The sequence below is a fragment of the Zonotrichia leucophrys genome, chromosome 14, assembly GCF_028769735.1.
Source record: "Zonotrichia leucophrys gambelii isolate GWCS_2022_RI chromosome 14, RI_Zleu_2.0, whole genome shotgun sequence".
Taxonomy (NCBI): Eukaryota; Metazoa; Chordata; class Aves; order Passeriformes; family Passerellidae; genus Zonotrichia; species Zonotrichia leucophrys.
This window is the reverse complement of record NC_088184.1, coordinates 9,447,436-9,468,587: the sequence shown is the minus strand read 5'-3', so window position 1 is coordinate 9,468,587 and position 21,152 is coordinate 9,447,436. Positions and strand designations below refer to the sequence as shown.

Here is a 21,152-nt window from a genome sequence, read left to right as displayed (position 1 = left end):
TTTTTACTTGAGTTTTACTTGAGTTATTTAACATGCACTGTGTCATGGGAGCTGACAGCTGTGAGAGTGTGTTTGACACTGGAGAAGTCACAACTTCCTCTCAGTGTAGGGGAGAAGATGCTGTTGGTGGGAGCCAGAGAAGAAAAGCAGTGACTGGGACTGCAGCTGCCTGGACAAGGATGCTGAAGCTTCTCCTCTGAACTTACAGCTTCCCCAGCCAGGCACCAGGCTGGGAGCTCAGCACAAGCTTGGTATTGTGTATGACAAAAAACAAAATAACCACAAAACCAAAACTAACAGGAAAAAAAGCAAAAAAGAGCAAGGTTAATATCTCACTAAATACTTAGAAGTAATCTTTTGGTACATGGAGAACACCATCAAGCCAAAGCATAATGTACCTGCATAATGTTCCTATGGCAACAGTTATGTGACTTACATAAAGTGACATGGCAAAGTAACCAACACTCCTGTCCTGGATCTGGCTTTTTTGTCCTCTCTTGTCCCCTGGCTCCAGGGTTTGGTGTCCATCCTTTGTGTGATGAGTGGCTCCAGCAGCAGTGTCTGAGGAGTTGGTGTGGTTGCTGTGCCTCCCTTCAGCGCCCCAGGGCACAGCTGCCCCTGCTCCGGAGCAGGGGGGCACTGGGTGTCACTGCCCCAGAGCTGTGAGACAGCACCTGGTTCTAATTGCTAATTGAGGAAACTAATTAATCACTCCAGGAGCAGAGATCCGCTTCCCCTCACATCTGACTAACTCCTGGCAGGGAACTGACAAAATAAAATACCTCAATTTAGGGTGGCTCTCAAGGGAAACCTCCTTTTACTGGAGTCACACTCATGTGGTAACACACTTTACTGAAACGTTTTGCAGTTGAAGGGTTTTTCTCTGAAAAAAATGAAACCTGATAATTTAAATTACTGTGCCTAAGGGTAGGGAAAAGAAGCCTTTTACTTAGAAGAGCAGTTGTAAAATTAAACCTTAACCTTTTAAGAGACAGCTATTGCCTGCCATGTATTCCTGGTAAATGAGGAGACAGTACAGTTTCACACTTTATTTTTGAGAAAACTGACAGATTTAAGCAACAGGTCTTAATGATAAATGAAAACATTAATATTGCAGTGGCTTTACATAGGAACATCACCGTTATAACAATGATTGATACAGAATATTTGTCATGCAAATCACTTGTATACACGATGTAATACTCATATCAATACATACCTGTACAGTATTTACATTTTATATTTAAACTCTAGCTAGAAACATTTTCCAAGAAAATATAGAAATGAAACTGGTAAGCCACAAGTCTTAATTTGTAGTATCTGGTCTACAACAGACCTAGCTTTTCCAGCAAGCATATCTACATAGATATGTAATAAATCTTAAAAATATGCAGTTTTTTTATATATGAAGCATTATAAATGCTGCTCACTTTATAAAGGTTCCGTTTTGTACCAGTTTAAAATGGTTCAAAATGCTAAGTGATGCAGAGCTTATTTTGTCAGAATATTGTAAAATTTAAGTCAGTCCAGCTGAGCTTAAGTTTTGTGTTCAGTTCCCTCCCAGCTGCACCGGCACCACGGCTCTCCCTGCCCTGCCGTTGTAAAGGGCAGGGCCAAAAGCAAAGAGCTCAAGAATTCCTCAGTTTCAGTGCCACAGGAAGGGAGAATCTGTTGTCCCCAGAGGACTTTTCCTCAGCATGGCCAAACTGTAACAGATCCTGCTTTATGCCACCAAGCAGCCACTTTCAGTAGCCACCCCTGGACTTGAAGCCCAATAAAAAAGGGAAAGGTTGAGAGATATTGCTTCACTCTCGTGGATAGTACCTGATATGGCCAAAATTTTCACAAGCCACTTTGTTTTACTGGCCCCGTGGCCAGTGGAAATTTTGGGCCAGTTTCACTCCCTGTTAATACTGTTACAAAGAACATTTGAAATCAAATATTAACACACACAAAAATGCTATTCCATTAGCTTTGGTAAATTAAATAGATACATTGAGCACCACAAGTAGCCGTTTAAGATGTTGCATTTCAATGCTAAGAAATAAAATATTTCCTGCTATAATATCCTCAGTTACATGTTACTCTAAATAATTATTTCTGCTGGATATAAGAACTTCAAACTAAATACCGCAAATGAACTGTCAAGGCCTTTCCTTCATGCTTATAGACAGACATCCTCACCTGGTTAAATAAATAGATTTCCTCAAAGGTGGTATTTCAGAAAATAAAAATTGATACAAAAGTGCTTCATGGCTTATTAATGCTTTTGTAATCTCACATTTCTCCAGAAATACTGAATTTGCTGCTTTTCACCTCTATGCTCACTAGTACCACTGATTTGGCTTGTCACTATTTGCATTACAAATCTACTTGTCCAAAGCTAAGACTTGATGTAGGCAGTGCTTGAAAACAAAATGTCACTGCAGAACAGAAGACTCAAAACAAGTGCTGGCAGCAGCTCCATCATTGTGCTGCTTTGCAAACACAGGACACACAACTTAATTAATTTCTATAAAGAGTTTAAATGTGTTCCATTAAGAAAAGACATCCCCACACTGACACTTACTCAAGGATTCTACCTCCTCTGGCTGAGTTTTACTCCTTTGGAAGCACTAAGATTTAAACATTCACCCCAGCAATTCCACACACCCTGGGGAAAATCTAAAATGTCAGAAAATTTACTTTGTTCTTTTCCTCTCAGCCTCTTTTGCAAACATGCAATAAAGCAAAACACTCACAAGGCTGACACTCCATGCAAAACAAGGCAAATCAGTAAGACAGAACAGTGAAACAGACTCTCCCTTAAGTTCAAAGGAGATTTCAGACAGCTCACCTTGGTAAGTCTGTGGGTTTGCCAGTGCAGCACATCTCCCTACAACAGGGCCAAAGCTGCTCCTGTGACCAACAGGCAAAGCTGCTGGAACATTCTGGGTCTCCAACACATCCACTGGCACAGCAGGCACGGCTCAGGTTCAACAAGTTTGGGAAAAACTGAGTAGTAACAGAAGCAGTAGAGTCAAAAGCTCCCACTTTTTGCCCTGTTGTGGAATTGGGGGTTTTACCTTAAGAACAATATGTGTGCTATCAACAGAAAAGCACTGGAGTAAAATCTGCTGCACCAGTTGTGTTCCTGAAAGACCCAGCTGTAGGACCTTCACAAGTTCCAAAACCAGAGACACATGCCTGTGGGGAAGTCTAGCTGCACCAGGCAATCAATACTTTATTTTTAGTAAAAATGTCTATTTTTTTCAATTCCAACTGCTGTAGCACAAATCTGAAAATCACCTTTAAGAATGCAATAAAAATACTGAACTTGTATAAACTTGCACAAACTCTCTATGTTCTAAGTTTTTTATCAAGCAAAGGAATGAATCCTGCTTGCTTCACTCTCTAGGGTTGCATCTCACAGGGACAGTTCATCTTCCTGGCTTTTCCCTTTAAAAACATTGAATGCATGTGAAATTATCTGGGGGTGTTTTCACATGCAAGGCCTGAAGTCACACAAGCTCTGTCATCTCTCTCCTTTAGCAGAACTTAGTGTTAATTAATCAAACTACAGCATCTCAAACATAAGAAGGAAGTTACTATAGAAAAAGCAGATTAAACCAGTCATTAGACCTTAGTGTTTGCTGTGGGTGTATGAGCAGACAGGAATGAGCTTTAGCCAACTGGCAAACCCCAGACCACATCTGGTACTTCATGGCATGGCCACAGCCTCAAACCTCAGCTGCTGGGCCCTGCCTGTGTTTGTATTTCAGTGCTCACTGACAAACGCTCTGGCACCACGAGGTGCCCACTGAGCTGCCAGGCACTGTGTTTCTAAGGAAAGCTGTTTCCATGAAGGTAGGAGAGGAATCCTGAATGAAAGCTGCACTCAGCTGTTCCTGTGGAACACACACGACTGAAAACTGCCACTGGGACTGTGAGGTTTCTGCTTACAGGAAAATGCAGTGCCAGGTCATGCTGTGCTCCACTGCTGGTGCTGCACTCAAGTGAGAACTCAAAAGTAATTATAAAACTCCTTCTTTTATGGGAAATGTGCTCAGGTAACAGGTAAGGACATTTTAGTGTTAGGCCTGCACTCCTTCCCTCCCAGCCCAAGTAAACTGGAGTTGTCACTAATCTAAGTGAAAACAAGGCTTCCATGTGTTCAGTTGAATTAAGTTCCAATATAATAATTCTCTGGGAATTGAAGCTTACTTCAAATTATATACCAGTAACTCTTTACCCTGAAAAGTTCTGCCAAGTTTTTATGCCATAGTAAAATGTGTATATATATATGTATATATATATATAAAATTTACAGTTGTCTTCATTTAGTTTGTCCAATTTCTTCTATCACTCCACAGTATGTTCAGTTATAGGTTGATGCAGGTCACAAGTTGCTGTTCATGTTCTATTTCTTATTTGCAATTCTTCTTTTCCTTGTTGCCAGCATATCATAAAAGGGATCCCTGCTGATACTTGCTCTAGAAGAGAAAAAAGGAATCATCAGTTTGGTTAACAAATACCCATTAACTATTTCAATAGTTGTGAAAACTAAAACTTTTGTTCTCTCTTCCTTGTGGATGACTCCACACTCTTAAGATGGATGGCTGATTGCTGAGCACCACAACTATTTCTTCAGCACAAGGGTCTATTCCACTGTGTTCAGAGCTCACACCTTCACATCCTGACTATTATTTATTTAAAGTGTGGGTCTGCTTAGAAACCTTCCAACATAAAGTCAAGGTGTGGAAGTTTCAAGTTGCTTGTGAACATGCTTAAGATACATGTCACTAAAGTTAATTACTGGGAGAAGTAAGAATCCAATAGAATTAGGTTTAAAGACAATTCACACAAGATTTTACATTTGCATAGAACAACAAATCCATATTCTCCTCATCTGAGGTAGCAGCAGTATTTCCTTAGGACCACACAGTAACAGATTTGAATCTTGATCCACCAGCCCCAGAGAGCTCACTGTTAGTCCTCGAGGACATTGCCACATCACAGTTCTTCCAACAAGTTACAACACATTCTCTTCATATCACGCTCTGAAAAGAGCTTACACTTCATTTCTGAAAGACATTTCAGACTTCAAACTCACTTGATAGATTTAATCCACTCCTCCTTCTCCTCTGGGGTGGGAGCAGATATTCTGTACACGACGTGGTTGCCCTCCACCACTCTGCCGTCAGCTTCGGTTTTGCACGCTTTGATTACCTGACCTTTGTGACTGGGGTTGTAGAGCTCAAAGCAGTTCTGGAGGGCAGAAATGAAGTAATAAATTCAAAAGAACAAAACAAAACTGACAAATAAATTCATTTAACAGTACAATTAAGTTCCATATGGTTTACTCATCTTCATTTAAAAAATAAATTTGAAACTGTCTTACTGGTTTTCTAGGGTCTTCCACTTCTCTTATGCTAAGATTTTCTAATGGAATAATTCCTCTAGGTTCTTTGTCCTAAAAAATCAGGAAAATATCACATTGTTAACTACTCATAAATCTTGATTATAAAGAAAATTCACCATGATATATACTCACTGTTGTGTATTCAAAGTAATACAGGCAATTATCAGTCAGAATAAACCATCTCCGTTTCCATGTTTTTACTCTTCCCCCTACAAACAAAAGGGATTCCAGAATTAAACATGTGCTGCTGTCAGGGCTTCCACAACGGGCAAGGAAATAATTAAGTTCTTATTTTTCAAAGTATGGTTTAATTGCTTAATGGTAAATGGATCAGGCACAGATGAGTGAGGTTAAAGGAAGTTACTGCAACTTGTCCTGAGGCAGCATCAACTATGGAGGTGCCATCAGCCACGAGAGCCATGGGCAGCAGTGAGTGGCCAGAGCTGCTCCCTCTGTCCAGGCCCTCACATGTGCTCACTGCACCAAAAACTCCAGCTCTGCACAGGGCAGGACCCTGCCCTTGCTGCTGGGGGTGAGTGAGGCCAGCCTGGGCTGCAGAACCAGCAACTGCACCCCTGCAACAGGAGAAACCCCAACAGCTTGTCCTGGGCAACGAAAGGGTCCCATCAATAGAATTACAGGGCTTTTTATCACCTTCCTGTCACTCCACTCATCAGCAAAGATGTGGTTAAGAACCTGTCTCTACTTCAGATTTAATATCAAGTGTGTAAGGTGCTCAGAAACGTTAACAGAACAAATGTGATGAGAAGCAAATCCTATGCCAAAATATACCATATTTACTAATATGGTATCTTTCAGTATTTTAAAAACATTTTCTTTTCATGGGTTAATATATCATTGAGTACACGTGACAGAAGAAATAGCTACTGCTCCAAAAATGCCAATTTTCCCTTCATTAACAGTTTAGACAACAGCAACCACAGAGTTCCTCTTCCTTACACCTGCTAATGCCACCCTGCAGGGAACAGTTTCTTTTTAGAAACAACAGCATTGTCCTGGCCCTCTCAGTTGTGTTTCTGCCAATGGCTGCTTCAGAACACACTTGGCTTCCCACATTACATTGTTTTAAAATTCACTTCCAAGAAAGACAATTGTAGATTGAGCATGCATATGTTATTAAAGGTTTAGATCCACCATAGTTATGTGACTTCAGGATTATGTCACCACCTGTGCATCATCCATTCACCAGTGATTTAATTTCATTAAGCCAACATTTCAAAAGAGTTGATCTTGCTACTGAACACCTGTGCCTAAAAGAGCACCATCAATACACACAAGATACCCAGTTTAATCCAAGTCATATAATCAAATTTAAGATATAAGCATATTTTTTATCATTTTGTTGTGCTTAAGATAGCTGGGTTTTTGTTTAATATAGAAATCCAACTCAAATTAAAGAACAATTCTAGGGATATCACGACATTTCTTGATACCAATCCACTGCACATTTGCACTGCAGACCAAGTGTGTTGCATGTTGTACCTTCCTTTTGCTGCTTTTCACAACTTCCACAATAACCCAGTGCTAAAATAACACACTGCAACATTAAGTGTACTCAATAAACTTGATGTTTCCACCAGATGCACTCATATCTTAAGAAAAATTTAATCTGCAAGCAGGTGTGGTGAAATAAGTGAAGGCAAAAAAGTGCAAGATGCAGAAGCCGTGACACAATGAATGGTTGAGTGAACTGGAGACAGTGAGGGAAGAATTGAATTTTAGTACAACCACCGTGACAGATCCTTAAACAAACACTGCAGAGATGTTCAAACTGGCACGTGAGTCACCAGAAAAATCCCCAGCACCTTGCCCGAGAGCTGGCTCGGGTATCAGGAAGCGTTTGGGCCTGGTTTGATGAACTGCAGCCCCATGGAATCACAGGGAGCAGGGCACTCCCTGCAGCTCCCAACGTGACTCGCTCGCACACAGCACAGCCCAGCAGCCCTGCCAGCACTCCCAGTCACCTTCTGCTCTCCAAGGTTAGCAGATTAACATCACTTAACGTTTTTATGACCCTAAAACACCCTGTTTTTTCAGGCTAACAGGTAATATCAGCTATCAGAGGTCATGGCTTGCCCAGTGCTAGCAGGAAAATAATTCAGGAGGAGAGAGAATGAATCCGACAGGGAAAGAGGTTACTAGCACAGAGCAGACTGAAGTGAACAAAGGCATTTCTCATTAACTGTGATATGAAGTCAAAACACAATAAAGAATCAGTAATAACCACATATTTAAAAGAAGACCTGTTTATAATTTAAGAAAGAAACAACAGACCTAAAACACACACTCCCAGAACAATATGAATTGCCAAGCAGTAAACAGCAGTTGAGTTTGCTCAACGTTTTCCTGACAACATCCACTCTCTCTGGAAAAGCCAGACTTCTCAAACCTGAAACCTTCTGTAATCATGCTGCAGTTTTGAGGAAGTTTTTGTCATGAAACATCGCCAAGTTCCAGGGAAACCTCAAAGATGATTATGTATTTCCATCAACATCCCTCTTACTGCTCCCTTCTCCTAAAACAGCCAGTAGCTCACTGGGTTACAGCACTCACGGGAGTCATAGAAATAGACCTTAAGTCCCTGCTCCAAGGTATCAGTTACTCTTCCAAAGAGAAAAAAAAAAAAAAAAGTTAAAAAGAAAAAAAAGAAAGCAGTTAGGCAGGATTTTTTGGTGGGATAAGGAACTACTCTCACATGTAAGTCTCTGTCATCCCATTACTGAGTTTCAGCTGTCAACAGCACAGAAACTCTAATAAAGCTCAAAATCTAATCTGTACTAATCAAATTTTGCAGGGGTCACCACATCACATGTGTTTAATATGCCTTTACAATGGGCTGCAGCTCAAGCAGGTGGCTGATAAGGCACTGTGGCCTCTAAACTGCACATGAGATTAATAGGTAAAAACACGTGATAACAAAACATTCTTGTCCTTGGCTGAGATTGCTGTAGGCTCACAAAGCAACAACAGAGGGTTTAGTGCCATACTTCATCTGTTATTCCAGCTCCCAGCCTTTTAAAGGTTAAGACTGGAAGGAATTAAGTTGGCAGAAGAGGATCAAGAAAACCAGAGTATGAATCCATAAACATTTCAGAAATGGAGAGATAAGTGACATACTTCTGAAAGATCATGCTGATTACAAAAATGCACAGACATCTCAAATAATGAAATATAGAAGCAAAGTATCTTCCACAGTAGGTGGAAATGTAAGTAAACTACAAGAAAAGGCTACAAGGGAAAATGTACAGAAACAGGAACAGAAATCCTCTTCACCTTTGTAACTCAACAGAGGATTTTTTTTTTTTAAACTCTGGGCAAAGAACAAACTAGGCAACAAGGCAAAATAAATCATCTATAATAAAGGGAAAAATAACTGGCAAGGACTTAACGAAACATTAATCTCCAAAGTAAAAAAGGCCTTAAGGCTAAAGGCAGCAAGGTATCAGAAGTTACAAAGTTCTACTCAAATCTTCAGGTCATTTATATTAAAAGCTTTAGAGCTGAGAGATGCACACACCAAAAATGTTTTTTTTTTTTTTTTTTCTCCTGAGTTCATTTAGATAGCACCAGACAGAACAGACTCAGCAACCACACAGTTGGTTGGATCAAAGCTTGGCTTTCTTTTAAGAAGCATTTTCCCTTGAGCACAGCAGTGATTGCTGACCCTGGAAGAGCCTCAGTCCCCACAAGGGGCAGGCAGGTTCAGGAAGGCCCCGGGTTCCTGATGAACAGCCCTGCTCTCCCAGCCAGATCAGGGAGGAGGAACAACATCCTCCCAAGGCCAGATGTGCTGGAACAAGCACCGCTGGCGGGACAGGCCCGGATGTGAAGCTCCTGGACCCTCTCCAAGCACTCCGGAACCGCCTGACTGGCAGAAAAAATTAACACACTCATGTGTCTGGCTGAAATCATTTCCTCTCCAGTTTGGGAGAATAATGTCAAAGTTTCCCTCTAACTAACTAGAAGAAAATATTACACAAACCAAGCAATTGGCCAAGAGAAGCTGTTTAAGGTAAGGAAACACCTTCCTGGCACAACAGTTCTAACTTGGGCATTAGCAAAGAGAGCATAGGCAACAATTTCAAAATGCTTTAGAGTGGATGGTAGAAAATTTCATGTTATCTACATCATTCATTATGTAGAAAAGTCTGAAGGCTTACAGTGTGTCAAGCTGCTCCAAGGAGGACTCACTAGCACTCAGCAGCTTTCAGTTTTTAACTTGCTGCATTCATTTTCATTACACCATGCTTCAAACGATGCAGAACTGAATGATAATTTAGGCCTACCAAGATAAAGATGTCTATTTAAAGGCACTGGCTAAGTCTAGATAGATAAAACCAGAATTGCTGTCTGGCTTCCAGGTTTGGCACTCGGACTTAACGCAGTCACCTCTGAACAATTCAGAGCAGCAAACTCTCCAAAAGCCTTCTGTACCCTCCCAGCCTTCTAAAACCCAGATTAGTGTCTCTTGGACAGATTAATTTTACAATCTAATAAAGTTTCACAATATCTATCTTCTGCCCAGAGAAAAATCAATACAGTAAGGGATGGAATACTAAAAAAAGAGGCACAACTACATAATTGGGAAGAGCTGACTATGAGAAACACCAGATACAAAATACTGTCTTGATATACTCAGAGTCTGCAAGTAGTCTTAGTCATGTTTATAGTTTTATATAAAAACTTTCTATTTCATCTTCTATATTTTATCACAACTGAGCACTTAAACCCTCATACAGGAGTTTGTCTCCTTAGCATTTCAACAACACACAAGTTTTTAGTATCAGAAGCTTCTAGAACTGAAGGAAACCAACCACACCCATTTCACAAGAAGTGCTTCTCAAGAGAAACGACTGTAAAAATGCAAATGATGTGGACTGAGACAGCACTCTCAACATACAGTTTTAGACTCCTAGCAAATAGGAAACTTGAAGGAGAGGAAAGAAATAAAAGGGAAAAAATTAAGAAAAAAAGACTGTCAGGTTTATTTCTGGTCATTGCATCTAAACTAGCAGTGTATTAGTCTGTACCAGTCTGTGTCTGTGGAAAAAATGCAGTCTTTCACAGAAGGCAGCTCCAGGCATTCCCAGGCTGATTCACCGGAGGCTTCTGGACACGTTTCATTTCTTTATTCAAATAACCCTCATACCGTGGGAGTGTTACGTGTAACACCCTTCTGCTTCACACACCCTTTTACTACTGGGCTTTCTGTGCACTGTGCCTCATCTGCATCCTACACACTGCACACTCAGACAGAGTTTTCAGTCCTGACCTGTGGTTTATTGACTTTGCACCACAGACAGACTGTGCAGAAGTTCCTGGCAGCTCTCACTTACTTTCAGTCATCACTTCCTCAATTTCTTTGTTCCTCTATTTTTTATTAGATCTCTTTTATGGGCAGTTTCTTCCACAGAGGATGTTGTCACTCCTCTACACACACTCACACTTGCCTGCACTCCCATTATGTGTAAGTTCATGAGGGAGCACTGGCAACAGCAACAGGCACAGCCTGGCCTTACACTCGACCTCCTCTCCAAAAGCACATTCCACCTACAGCAGCTTGAAAGGCTTTTCTGTTAACCATCATCTCATGCTACTAAATAGAGAAAAGCTGCAAGGTCATGTTTGACATTGTGCTAGCTGAGCCAATACAGGTCAAAAAGCAACCATTTGCCTCTTTGTAGTCAGAAAAGGAGCTCCACAGCATCTGTAGCACAGAGGTCAGAATTCAACACTGGGAACATGTGAATGAATTCCAAATGCTTCCTTTTCACATCCATTTCCTTCCAGCACAAGCATGACCACCAGGTTCCAGGTGCAATCAGCACTGTGGCCTATGGCTCTATCCAGGCTCTACCTCCACCATCCTCCCCGTGTGCACCCCAGCACACATCCATTTCCACACTTCAGTCACCATTCCCCAAGTGCAAAGTTCCTTCCACTTCAACACATTAAAGTGGCCAACAGCTGTCTCCAGGCAAGCGTGTGCTGGTGTTTAAATTTAAAAAATTTATTGTCTTGAAAACAACTCCTAAAACAAAGTGTCAGTCTCTTTTATATAGGGAAAAAAATCCCTAAGGCCAAGTGAAAAAGTGAATCCCATCAACTTTACAAGTCTGTAAAAACAAAGGCATCTTACAGTGCCAGGAGACAGAACTACCTGAGGTTTCTGCAACCCTAAATCTGAAGCTCATTTAAGACTCAGTTAAATAAGCTAAATGTATAAACAAGCTAAATATTTTAAAAGGAAAACAAGCAGGAAAAAGAACAGCTTTTATAAATATGTAGTTCAAATATAATCAATCTTTCAATAACCTATTATCATTGATTAACAAGTAACAAAAACACTCTGAAACTTCATGACAGAGTAAGACATGTTGTTTACTCTCAGCAGAGATTATTCTTTCCTTGTTATGATCTTCCATGAATGATAAAAGTGTGCTGAAGTCATCCTTATTTTTCTGCTTTGCATGTAAATGCTTTCTTCTTTTGCAGAACACACCTGCATGTGAGTCAGATACTGACATGCCAGTCCCTCAGAGCACCGCTGATGACACTGTTAGTGACACTGAGTGAAAAAGCAAAATGCTACAACGAATCTGATTAAAAAAAAGAAAAGAACAAAAGAAAAATCCAGGAGGAAGGAGGAAGAAAATAAAAGAATGAGCAACTGAAGAAGAGGGGACTGGAAAGCAATCAGATACGTACCTCCTAATGCAGAATAAGCAGAGACAGCCAGTCACAGAACAGAAAGGTGATAGGTCATAGGCCATAAGGAAAACAAGAAGGCACATTTAAACCACTCATTAAAAAATCATAGCCAAAACCAAACCAAGAGAAACTCACAAATAATATGGAAAAATAAAGACATACAAAAATAACTATTTGAAGAGAAATCCTTTTTTTGTACACAGAAAACTGTGTTGAAACATCACACACAGTTTTCTGAAATGACCTTATGGAGACTCAGTTGTTATTTATCAGTCACAGCATGTGGTAAATACCATGTGGTGTTTCCTTTTTGTCCACGAGTTTTTATTTCTCAGATCTCAGAAATAAAACTCCGAAGTTTGAACCTGATTGCTAATTTGGGTATGCAAAATAAGAAGCAACAGCCTTCAGATGTAAAGGAGCTACTTATTTTGGTTCATACATTTTTAAATACAAAGTGAAACCTGTTACCTTCACAAGAAAGCAGGAAGACACAGAGCAGCAAACATGCTAACAATGAACAAACACACAGCAGCAGAACTGCCCTTGTGACTAACCTAATTTCAGCAGCCAACCTTCTCTATCTGGATTAAAAAATGTATGCGTTAGATCATTTCCATCATCCTCTGGAATTTTAAATGGCTCATTCTTAATACTTTCATATAAATTCTAGAAAAATAAAAGAGGAAAAAGACCTCATTAATAAATGTCTTAACAGAAAATGCAACCAGGATACCTTACTGCTTCCCAGACTATTAGTATAAAAAGCACAGGAAATATTGTCCATAAAATTCTGGACCACCCCCGTCTGTCTTTGTTTACTACTTTGATCAAGTTTGATTTTAAACTACTTCATGTGTACACAAGTCTCTCTTCAGTACAAATTTCTTAAGCACTCCTAGCAATAACATTTTTATTTTAACTTCAGCATTTAGCATTTTGAAGGTTTCAAGATCAGCTTCATTTAGTACAAGTTTTGGCAAATGAATCTGGGTTTTCATAAAATGGTGTAGCCCATAACACTGTCTTACAGCAGTGATTTTTACTGATTTCTCAAGAAGGGAGCTTCATAAAATGTGAGGAAAATGAGAGGCAATAAAGAAAAAATAATTTTTATGATTTTTTCTGATAGAAATGCTACTTTTTCATCAGCAGCCAATTCCACAAGAATTTTGCCATAAGCAAACTACAGAGAGATACACAGAGCGTTTTCTCTGAAACAGCCTGTTCTCAACAAAAGGTTGGATATAGGCAGAACTAGCTCAAAGTAGCTGTGAATAACAAAAAATGCTTCTTTCAGCTACTCAAATGGTTACACATGCCAGAAAATGTTCTTTTGCCCTCCCTTGACAAATCTGCCTGAGAACTGTTGTGCACACTTTTAAGTCTGCTATTAAAAACACAAAGCCAGGCTTTGTCCTGGCCAGCCCAACTTACCCTCAGCAATTCCTCTGGAAGGTCTCCACCTTCATTAATTCCACGATTCATGGAGATAAACCTCTCCACTGTGGGTTTATCTCGCACGTTGTGGTTGTGCAGGCTGGTGTTCAACATAATGATGGCAAATGAAAGCACATAACATGTATCTGAAATCAGATTTGAAAAAGGGTTTATCTTCCCATGTGTTGTGTGTGCAAACCTGTAAAATTAGTGTACAGCTCATCCTGACTGATAAAGGAGAAGAAACAGTCAAAAAATCCTGAACATTGTACATAAAAGTATAAAATCCTTAAGCTGTTGAAGTAAGCCCAAGAAGAAAAAAAAATGTGACAATTCAAATAAAAAAACAAGTATAAGAAAAACTGTATGGGAATCCAAAAAAAATTAAACTCTTATGCTTATTGCTATCACCTTAAATTAACATTTCACTTGAAATGCTTAAGTGTTGGGAAAAATGTTCTCTGCACAGATTTTGCCTAAATCATAGTGGTGGATGCTATAATAAACCTGGTCCATCAGCCTCCTCCTACTCAAAGTACTTCCAAAGCTCTCTCCAAAGAGAAAGAATGGTCTCTACAAAGTAATATTCTGACTGCATTTACCAAGACTGAAAATGACATTTATTCACTTCCCTGGCATACAGGAGGTAGCTAGCACTACTGGGTAATATCAGAAGATGACAAAGGAAATCTTATCATGCCTCTTGACATGGTTATGATTATAGTAAATTCTCCCAGAATTCAAGTACAAGATTCTGTGAAGAAAAAGCAGGATGAAAACCTGCTACAGAGAGGGAAAATGTGCCTGCATCTTCAGCAGTTTGTTATCAGTAGCTATTTTCCTCTCTAGCTGTTACAGACCTGCTTTACACCAACCTTTTCCCATCCTATCTGTTCCTTAAATTAAGTGATCAAGAGCAATCTATTTGTGTATAGAGCCAAACAGAACAGCAATGCCAGAGCATTCTGTGCAGCTCTGTGATGTTTTATAAATAAAAATGCATTCTGACCATAGGCTTGCACCTCCTGGATTAGTCAGTCACATTTTCTCATTTCTCAGGTATTTCTCATTTCACACATTATTTTATCCCTAACCTCCATCTTTGCATCAGATGCAGAAGAACAAACACAAATATATATAAATAAAAATTATATTTGGATCACACAAGTACTTAGGAACTCCTGTGGTTTCCTGTGACTGACCTGTAGACTGGAAGACTCCTGGGTTACAAAGGCAATAGCGTGAAGCAAAAGCTTCCATCATACGGTCAATTTTTTGAGCCTCTCCTGGGAGTCTGAAGCTCCACAGAAACTGCCTAAAAAAGGGAAGAATAGTTATTAGACTCATTCCAGTATTTATATATCAGGTTTTTATTACAAATAATCCGAAACAAACGGAAAAAGAAAAAAAAAAAAATCAGCATTGTCTATATAGAATGTCCTAGAAATATGTTCTCAATCTCTCAACACACAAGTCAGGAGCTATTATAAAGCAACATGCACAGATGGCTAGCCCAGTAACTCAGCCAGCAACACTGCATGCTATCAGGCAAGATAATATGGCAGTTCATATTCTGAGGCTCTCTCTTTTTTCCAGACTAGTAAACAATTTTCTGTATGCATCCCATTTTTGCCATGAGAATGCTATGGGGGGAAAAAATGAGTTCAATCCTCCCTGGGTTTCCCAGCTACAAAAAGCAATGAACAGTCAGCTAGACTTTATTCACAATGTAAAAAGACACATCATACAAAATATTTCTGGTGTAAGGAGAGAGAAACAAGGAATACAGAAAGACTTAACATATTTACTTAAATTCATACAAAACCTTCTAAAAATAGTAACAACAAGAAGAAAACCCCACTGCTTAGAGAAATGCTGCCTGTCTACTGTAAGCTCACCCTAAAGAATCAGACCTAGGCCTTAAAAAGAACAACTTGTGTCATCATTTCAGTAATTCTGGAATATATGCAGCAGATCTTGCTGCTGCTTAGCAGCATAAACTGAAATACAGAGTTTACTTTTGTAACTTATTATTTCTACATAGAGGTACACTGGAATGCATACAGGACAGAAGTCTTCACAAATTTATTTTGGCACACTGTGGCACTAAAATGTTCCAATGAATTTCATCATTTATTCTTTTATCTCTAAGCAAAAGATTTATCGGAATTAAACCAGGATCTAAACCAGCAAAGTTACATGCTCTGCCATGCAAAACAAGTTCTCATTATTCCCTGTACTTTGGATGCTAATATAACAACCATTTATTCCTGTCTTCATTGGTTTTCATTTTAGGACATTATGTTCAAGTGTCACAGGCCATCTTTAGCTTGTCAGCTCTATGTACTGTCTTTTACTCACCTCGTGCAAGGTTCCAACCCAGATCACCAATTTTGTAAGCTACCAAAATACAAACATTTAATAGGAGCAGCTGCTAAGGAAGAATAAAGTCAAACCTAACATCAAACTGGGTAAAAAGAGACAGGAATACGAAGCTTCCCAGACAAGCTTCAGCAGCCACAGAAAAGCTTCTTTGGCCCAAGCCTCAGGCAGCTCAAGTTATCATCACCACATCACTCAACCATAGCAAAGCTGTTCTGACTCCACATCACAAGGCACTGCACCAGAAACAAAGATCACACGGACATTTCCATTTATCTGGTGTCAGGAGGGAGTCACTTGGGGCAAAAAACCAGGCAGAGCTGTCTAAGTCAACCTAATTTGATCAATCTGTTACAGATTTTCACCAAGATGAGAAGAGATCTCACAAGGTCACTGTATGCAAGCATCCCAGATAAATCAAGGGAATTGTTCATGTAGCAAGGGAAGAAAACAAACTAAGATATCACACTCTCTTTCACATGACAAGTGGGAAACTGAGGCAAGCAGAAGGAAGTCATTTGTTTCAAAGTTTACCTCTCTGTGATTGAACATGATCAGTGAGAGCATGGATCAGTGGATTTCTCCTCCTCCCTGCCCAGAAGGACAAGTTGAGGTGGAGTAAAATTAGGAAGAAAATTACTTAAGTAAAGAGTTTATTTCTTTTTTAACCTATTTCTGTGCTAAGATATAAAACAGGTCTTCAAATGTCCACATATGGCAGGCACAGGGAGGATTAACAGCTGTTTCAGTTTGTATTTGAAAATAACCTGAAATAACCAGGAGTTTTCACCCTCAAGGGCAGCACACACACAAGCAGTCAGAAGGGTTAAACAGAGCTGTCTCTGCTCACTTGCACAGTAATTTGTACAGTTGTGCTGAGCTGTAGAGCAGCTTGCTGATAGATAAATCAACACAGTGACTCATATAAACATGCAATTTGATAGAGGAAGCTCAAGTCAAAAAACAGAAAGAATTTACTCACCTTAAGGCTTGTACAAGATTGAGATCAGCGAACTCATGGAGTTCAACAAAAGCCTGAAGAACTTTAATATTAAATTCATCTCTGTGAAAGGAAAATAGAAACAGACAATTACAATTCTGACCTTTAAAGACTTGTTAGTTATCTCGATTTGCTTCTGAAAACAAATAAGGAAATAAACACTCACACTGATCAAATAAAGCCATCAGAAATAATCTACACATTTATTTGAAAGGTATTTTCATGTTTAACACTAGTACTTTGCCCGTTTTTGCTGGTAGGTTAGCAAAAGCCAGAACATTTGAACTTATTTTAGAACTGCTTATTTAAATGACCTAAAAATAGCCTTGCCTTCTTTGCTTCCCATTTATTATTACTGTACTGTACTTCACATTTATTATTACTCTATCTCCTTGACATAGGAGGATACCTGAGAAATTCAATCAGTGAAAAGCCTTTTGCAGAAATTGTCATGAATTCTTAAAACAATGGTTAATGTAAGACTAATTTCTCTAGCCATACAACATACAATTAACAAACAAACTATCTTTTTTCCACTCTAAGAACAGAAAATATTGAAGCAGTATCTTAATTTATATACATAGATAAGAAACAAAAATGCTTCTACTTCATTGCATCCAAGAAAAAGAACAGCTTTTGAAAAGAGCTGCTTAGTATGTACTGTACTCTTACTCCATTCCCAAGAACTGGTAGAACAAAGTTAACTAAAATCAGAAGAGGTTCTGAAAGGGCTTCCTCTCACTAGCTCTTACAGTGGTATGCAAATCATTATGCTTTGTTTGGTACAAGGGGGTTTAAATTCAAAACTAACATTTAAAGATGTCATGAATATAAAACTATGTGGAAGGACAGAGCTTGGCCCACACCATCAGTGAGTTCCTGTGCCAGAAGAATAAAGGTTTACAATCCTCAGGGTGTGCTTTACATACCTCACCAAGACAGAATGTTGTGTATCAGCCTCACCCGAAAACAGAGAGGTGTGCACCCACCAGGAATGAGCTGCTGCCCTGCTGACTAACTGCACAGTCAGACTGACCTGCACCTCAGGAGTAAATACCCTAAAACCAACTGTTCATTCATTGGCATGTTCCTACATTGTTTACAGAAAAACACACCAGTTCTCTCAGCAAATCCAAGCAATTCTCATCAAATTTAGCAATGCACAATTCAACTGGGCACCTGCTTTTCAAAGACGTGACATGAGAGTGTAATAAAAGAGAGCACTCCAGAGGGGTTTGTTTTTACTTAAAGCAAATTATTTATTTTGTTTATAGGCATGCAGCAGTTGTGCTGGGTACACCTCCAAAGACACAAGACAAATAATAAAGTGCTCCGGGAAGCCACTTTAAAAAAGAAGTGAAGATTTACCCACACAGAAAGAAACCATAAGTCTTTTTTTAGGATGCAATTCATCCCTTATTTATTATAATTTTTGCTATATTTTTAAGTGTTACCTTATTCCATTACACCATTCATTTTTTTCAGCTTGCTGAGTGCTTTAAGACTATAAAAGTCAGTAATATAGATTCTATCTCTTTATGGCAGAATGTTATATAAATATTTCAGTCTGTTGACTAACCTGGTCTTGTCCTCAGCTATATTTAGCAAGAATACAGAAGTAATTTATGATGGGCCCCTGAGAGGGGATGGCAAAGCAGGAGAGAATCTCCTCAGAGATAATTCTGTTGTATAAAAACTGTTGACACGTCTACATATTCTGCATAGAGATTTCATAACAAAGATCTATTTTCAAAATGCTCATATTACAGTAAAAACTTTGACTGAACCTATGAAAGCCAAGAGGAAACTGCTGAGCAGAAACCACGCAGCTGCTGCTGGAACCAGCCTGAGGAGTGTCTCAGAAGGGACCTGCACAAGGCAGCAGCACAGGAGCACATCCCAAAGGAGTCACCTCTGAGCTCCGAGGTGGCACTGACCGTGTGCCAGCCCGTCCATGCACACACTCCAACCCTCTGCACTCCTGCCTCCCTCAGCTGCCTTTTCAAATCAATTCCTGGGTTGCACAGCAATGGAAGGCATTTGCATTCTGACTGGGTTTTGCAACTGTGTGCATAAATATTCACGCTGCATGTTGATTGTAGCAGGGCTGATAAGGACAGGGTGCAGCTGCCCTTGGAGACACCTGCTGAGCAATGGGACGTGTGTGTGCAGGGAAATGACAACACCAAAACCTGCTGGAGCTACTGTCCCAGGAAATACCTGTTTGAATAAGTAATTTCTTTACAGTCCTATTATTACTGACTGTAAATCACTCCTCCTCTGGACACAGTACTAAGAGTTACCAGGAGTGTTGCAACACAACTCTCAGACATTCCAAAAGCTCATGGTATAGAATTCTGCACTACAGACAAATGTTTTTGTTTACTCAAAATACTAAATTATAGTTAATTAAATATCATTGCATGATGTACCCAATTTAGAAATAGCAATCTAAAACAATACTGCAGCAGGTTTACATCCCCACTGTAGCTTTTATGGATCTCAGAGAACCTGAGCAGCTCTCTCCTGCAGCCTGTGAAGAGAAACTACCCAAAACCTGTGGAAGTGCTTCATAAGCTCAAGAGCAAAGTTCCAATATATTTTTACTTTACCTTTCACCGAGGTAATCTCCAATTACCGTTTTATTTAATCCTTCTCCTTTATAAAGGAACTGTGCAATGTCTTCTGCAGTGTTGTGCAGGAGGTCATTTTCTATCAGAAACTGGATTCCCTAGGAAGAGCAATTCCAGAGGAAAAGGGATGTTATGTCTTCTTCCACAAGCATTTAAGTAAATATCACTCAACATTTGGTATTAATATACTGACACAGACATACACATAGCACATTAAGAGTTACATTACCTACAGATTTTTATTTCTTTTAATAAAATGGTAAACAATGTTTTTCAGTTAGATGAGCAATATTTAGTACTGGTTTTAAGATGAAAATGAAAACACATTATTAAGGCTAGAAGTACTAGGTGGCAGTTTGAATCCCTCAACCTTCAATATTTGATTTGAAAGATCAAATATTAATTGAATAATGACTGCACATTGCTCTTTGGAGCTAATGTGTGAGCTGGCCTGTTCCCAACATTGCATCAATGTCTGCAGAGCCGTAATCTGCAAAATCATGTAATGAAGAGGTACACAGAAACTACTTAATTACCACCATGACACAAAATCAAGCATCTGGTATAATCTACAAACTGCAACCCAATACATCAAGCCACTACTTGCAGCAGGAAGTCACAGCTGAAGATACTGAAACCGGTTTAAAAGAGTTGATGCTGACATTGGGATTATCAGTGAATTCTGGTTGTGCTGGAACTAAACTATTCACAAAGGACTGAGCTACACTACTCACAAAGGGCTGCTCAGTCAGCTGCTACCAAGGGCAGGTGGAGAGTCTTACCCTGTCCCTCAGAGGGCACTTGGACTCCCACTCCTCCATAAATTACTGCCCTACAACTGGCACAGGCCAGGGAAGCCCAGAGACTTCTCTGGAAAGTGGCAAAGAAAGGAGACTGAGTTACACAGAGATCATGGCAAGGATGGGAGGGATCTGACACTGAGCAGTTTGTGCAGAGAGAACCATCCTCTGTTCAGCCCACAGACCCCAGCACAGATGCTGCTGATTTCTTCCAACCCTAACAACAGCCTGTTGTTAAAGTAGAAATGGAAACTTTAAGTAGCCTTAATGCCTTGGATTCCAAATACGAACAAAAGAGGTTAATAAATTATCACTAATATCCTCTACTAGACTATTTCAGACTTTCAAGAATTCTAGTTTTTCAATTTCTGCAAGTGGAATATTATTTATTTCATTACAACTGAAAAAAAGCTCATTTTTAAAATATAGCATAGATGGCCCTCTAGTAACAGTCAAAAGCATGATTATCCTTCTGTTTGATTAATTCAAGTTTGATTAATTCAAGTTTTTAATCATGAAATTATTACCTGCTTGACAAAAAAAGGTCAGTTTTCTGACCCAATTTAACAGGGAAAGTAAACTGTGATGTTATAAAGCTTGAAGCTTTTTTTTAGAAAGTCTGGTATGTAATTCTCTCAGAACAATTTCATCATCATCTGAAAAATTTCGATGCCAGGCTGGTATTCTGACAACTTAATATTTTGATAAGACATTTCACAACAGACATGATTTCTTTGCAAAGAATACATCCATTATATCTTGAA

At 39.4% G+C, this 21,152-nt stretch overlaps 1 protein-coding gene across 3 annotated transcripts in view; it reads right to left on the bottom strand.

Moving 5' to 3' along the window:
- Positions 1 to 1,034: 1,034 nt before the first annotated feature.
- The window catches only part of CYTH3 (cytohesin 3), a 48,604-nt gene continuing 28,486 nt past the window's right edge, over positions 1,035 to 21,152 (bottom strand). The window contains exons 5-13 of one of the 3 annotated variants that reach the window (XM_064725882.1): positions 19,568 to 19,686; positions 16,938 to 17,018; positions 14,776 to 14,888; positions 13,571 to 13,719; positions 12,690 to 12,802; positions 5,534 to 5,612; positions 5,381 to 5,452; positions 5,093 to 5,247; positions 1,035 to 4,472 (exon numbers count right to left, since the gene is read on the bottom strand). In XM_064725882.1, the coding sequence (XP_064581952.1) occupies positions 4,400 to 4,472; positions 5,093 to 5,247; positions 5,381 to 5,452; positions 5,534 to 5,612; positions 12,690 to 12,802; positions 13,571 to 13,719; positions 14,776 to 14,888; positions 16,938 to 17,018; positions 19,568 to 19,686 (954 nt within the window). In that variant the 3' untranslated portion in view covers positions 1,035 to 4,399. Of the gene's footprint in view, positions 4,473 to 5,088; positions 5,248 to 5,380; positions 5,453 to 5,533; positions 5,613 to 12,689; positions 12,803 to 13,570; positions 13,720 to 14,775; positions 14,889 to 16,937; positions 17,019 to 19,567; positions 19,687 to 21,152 lie in introns of those variants that run through there. The other 2 variants (XM_064725881.1, XM_064725883.1) reach the window with 2 other exon arrangements.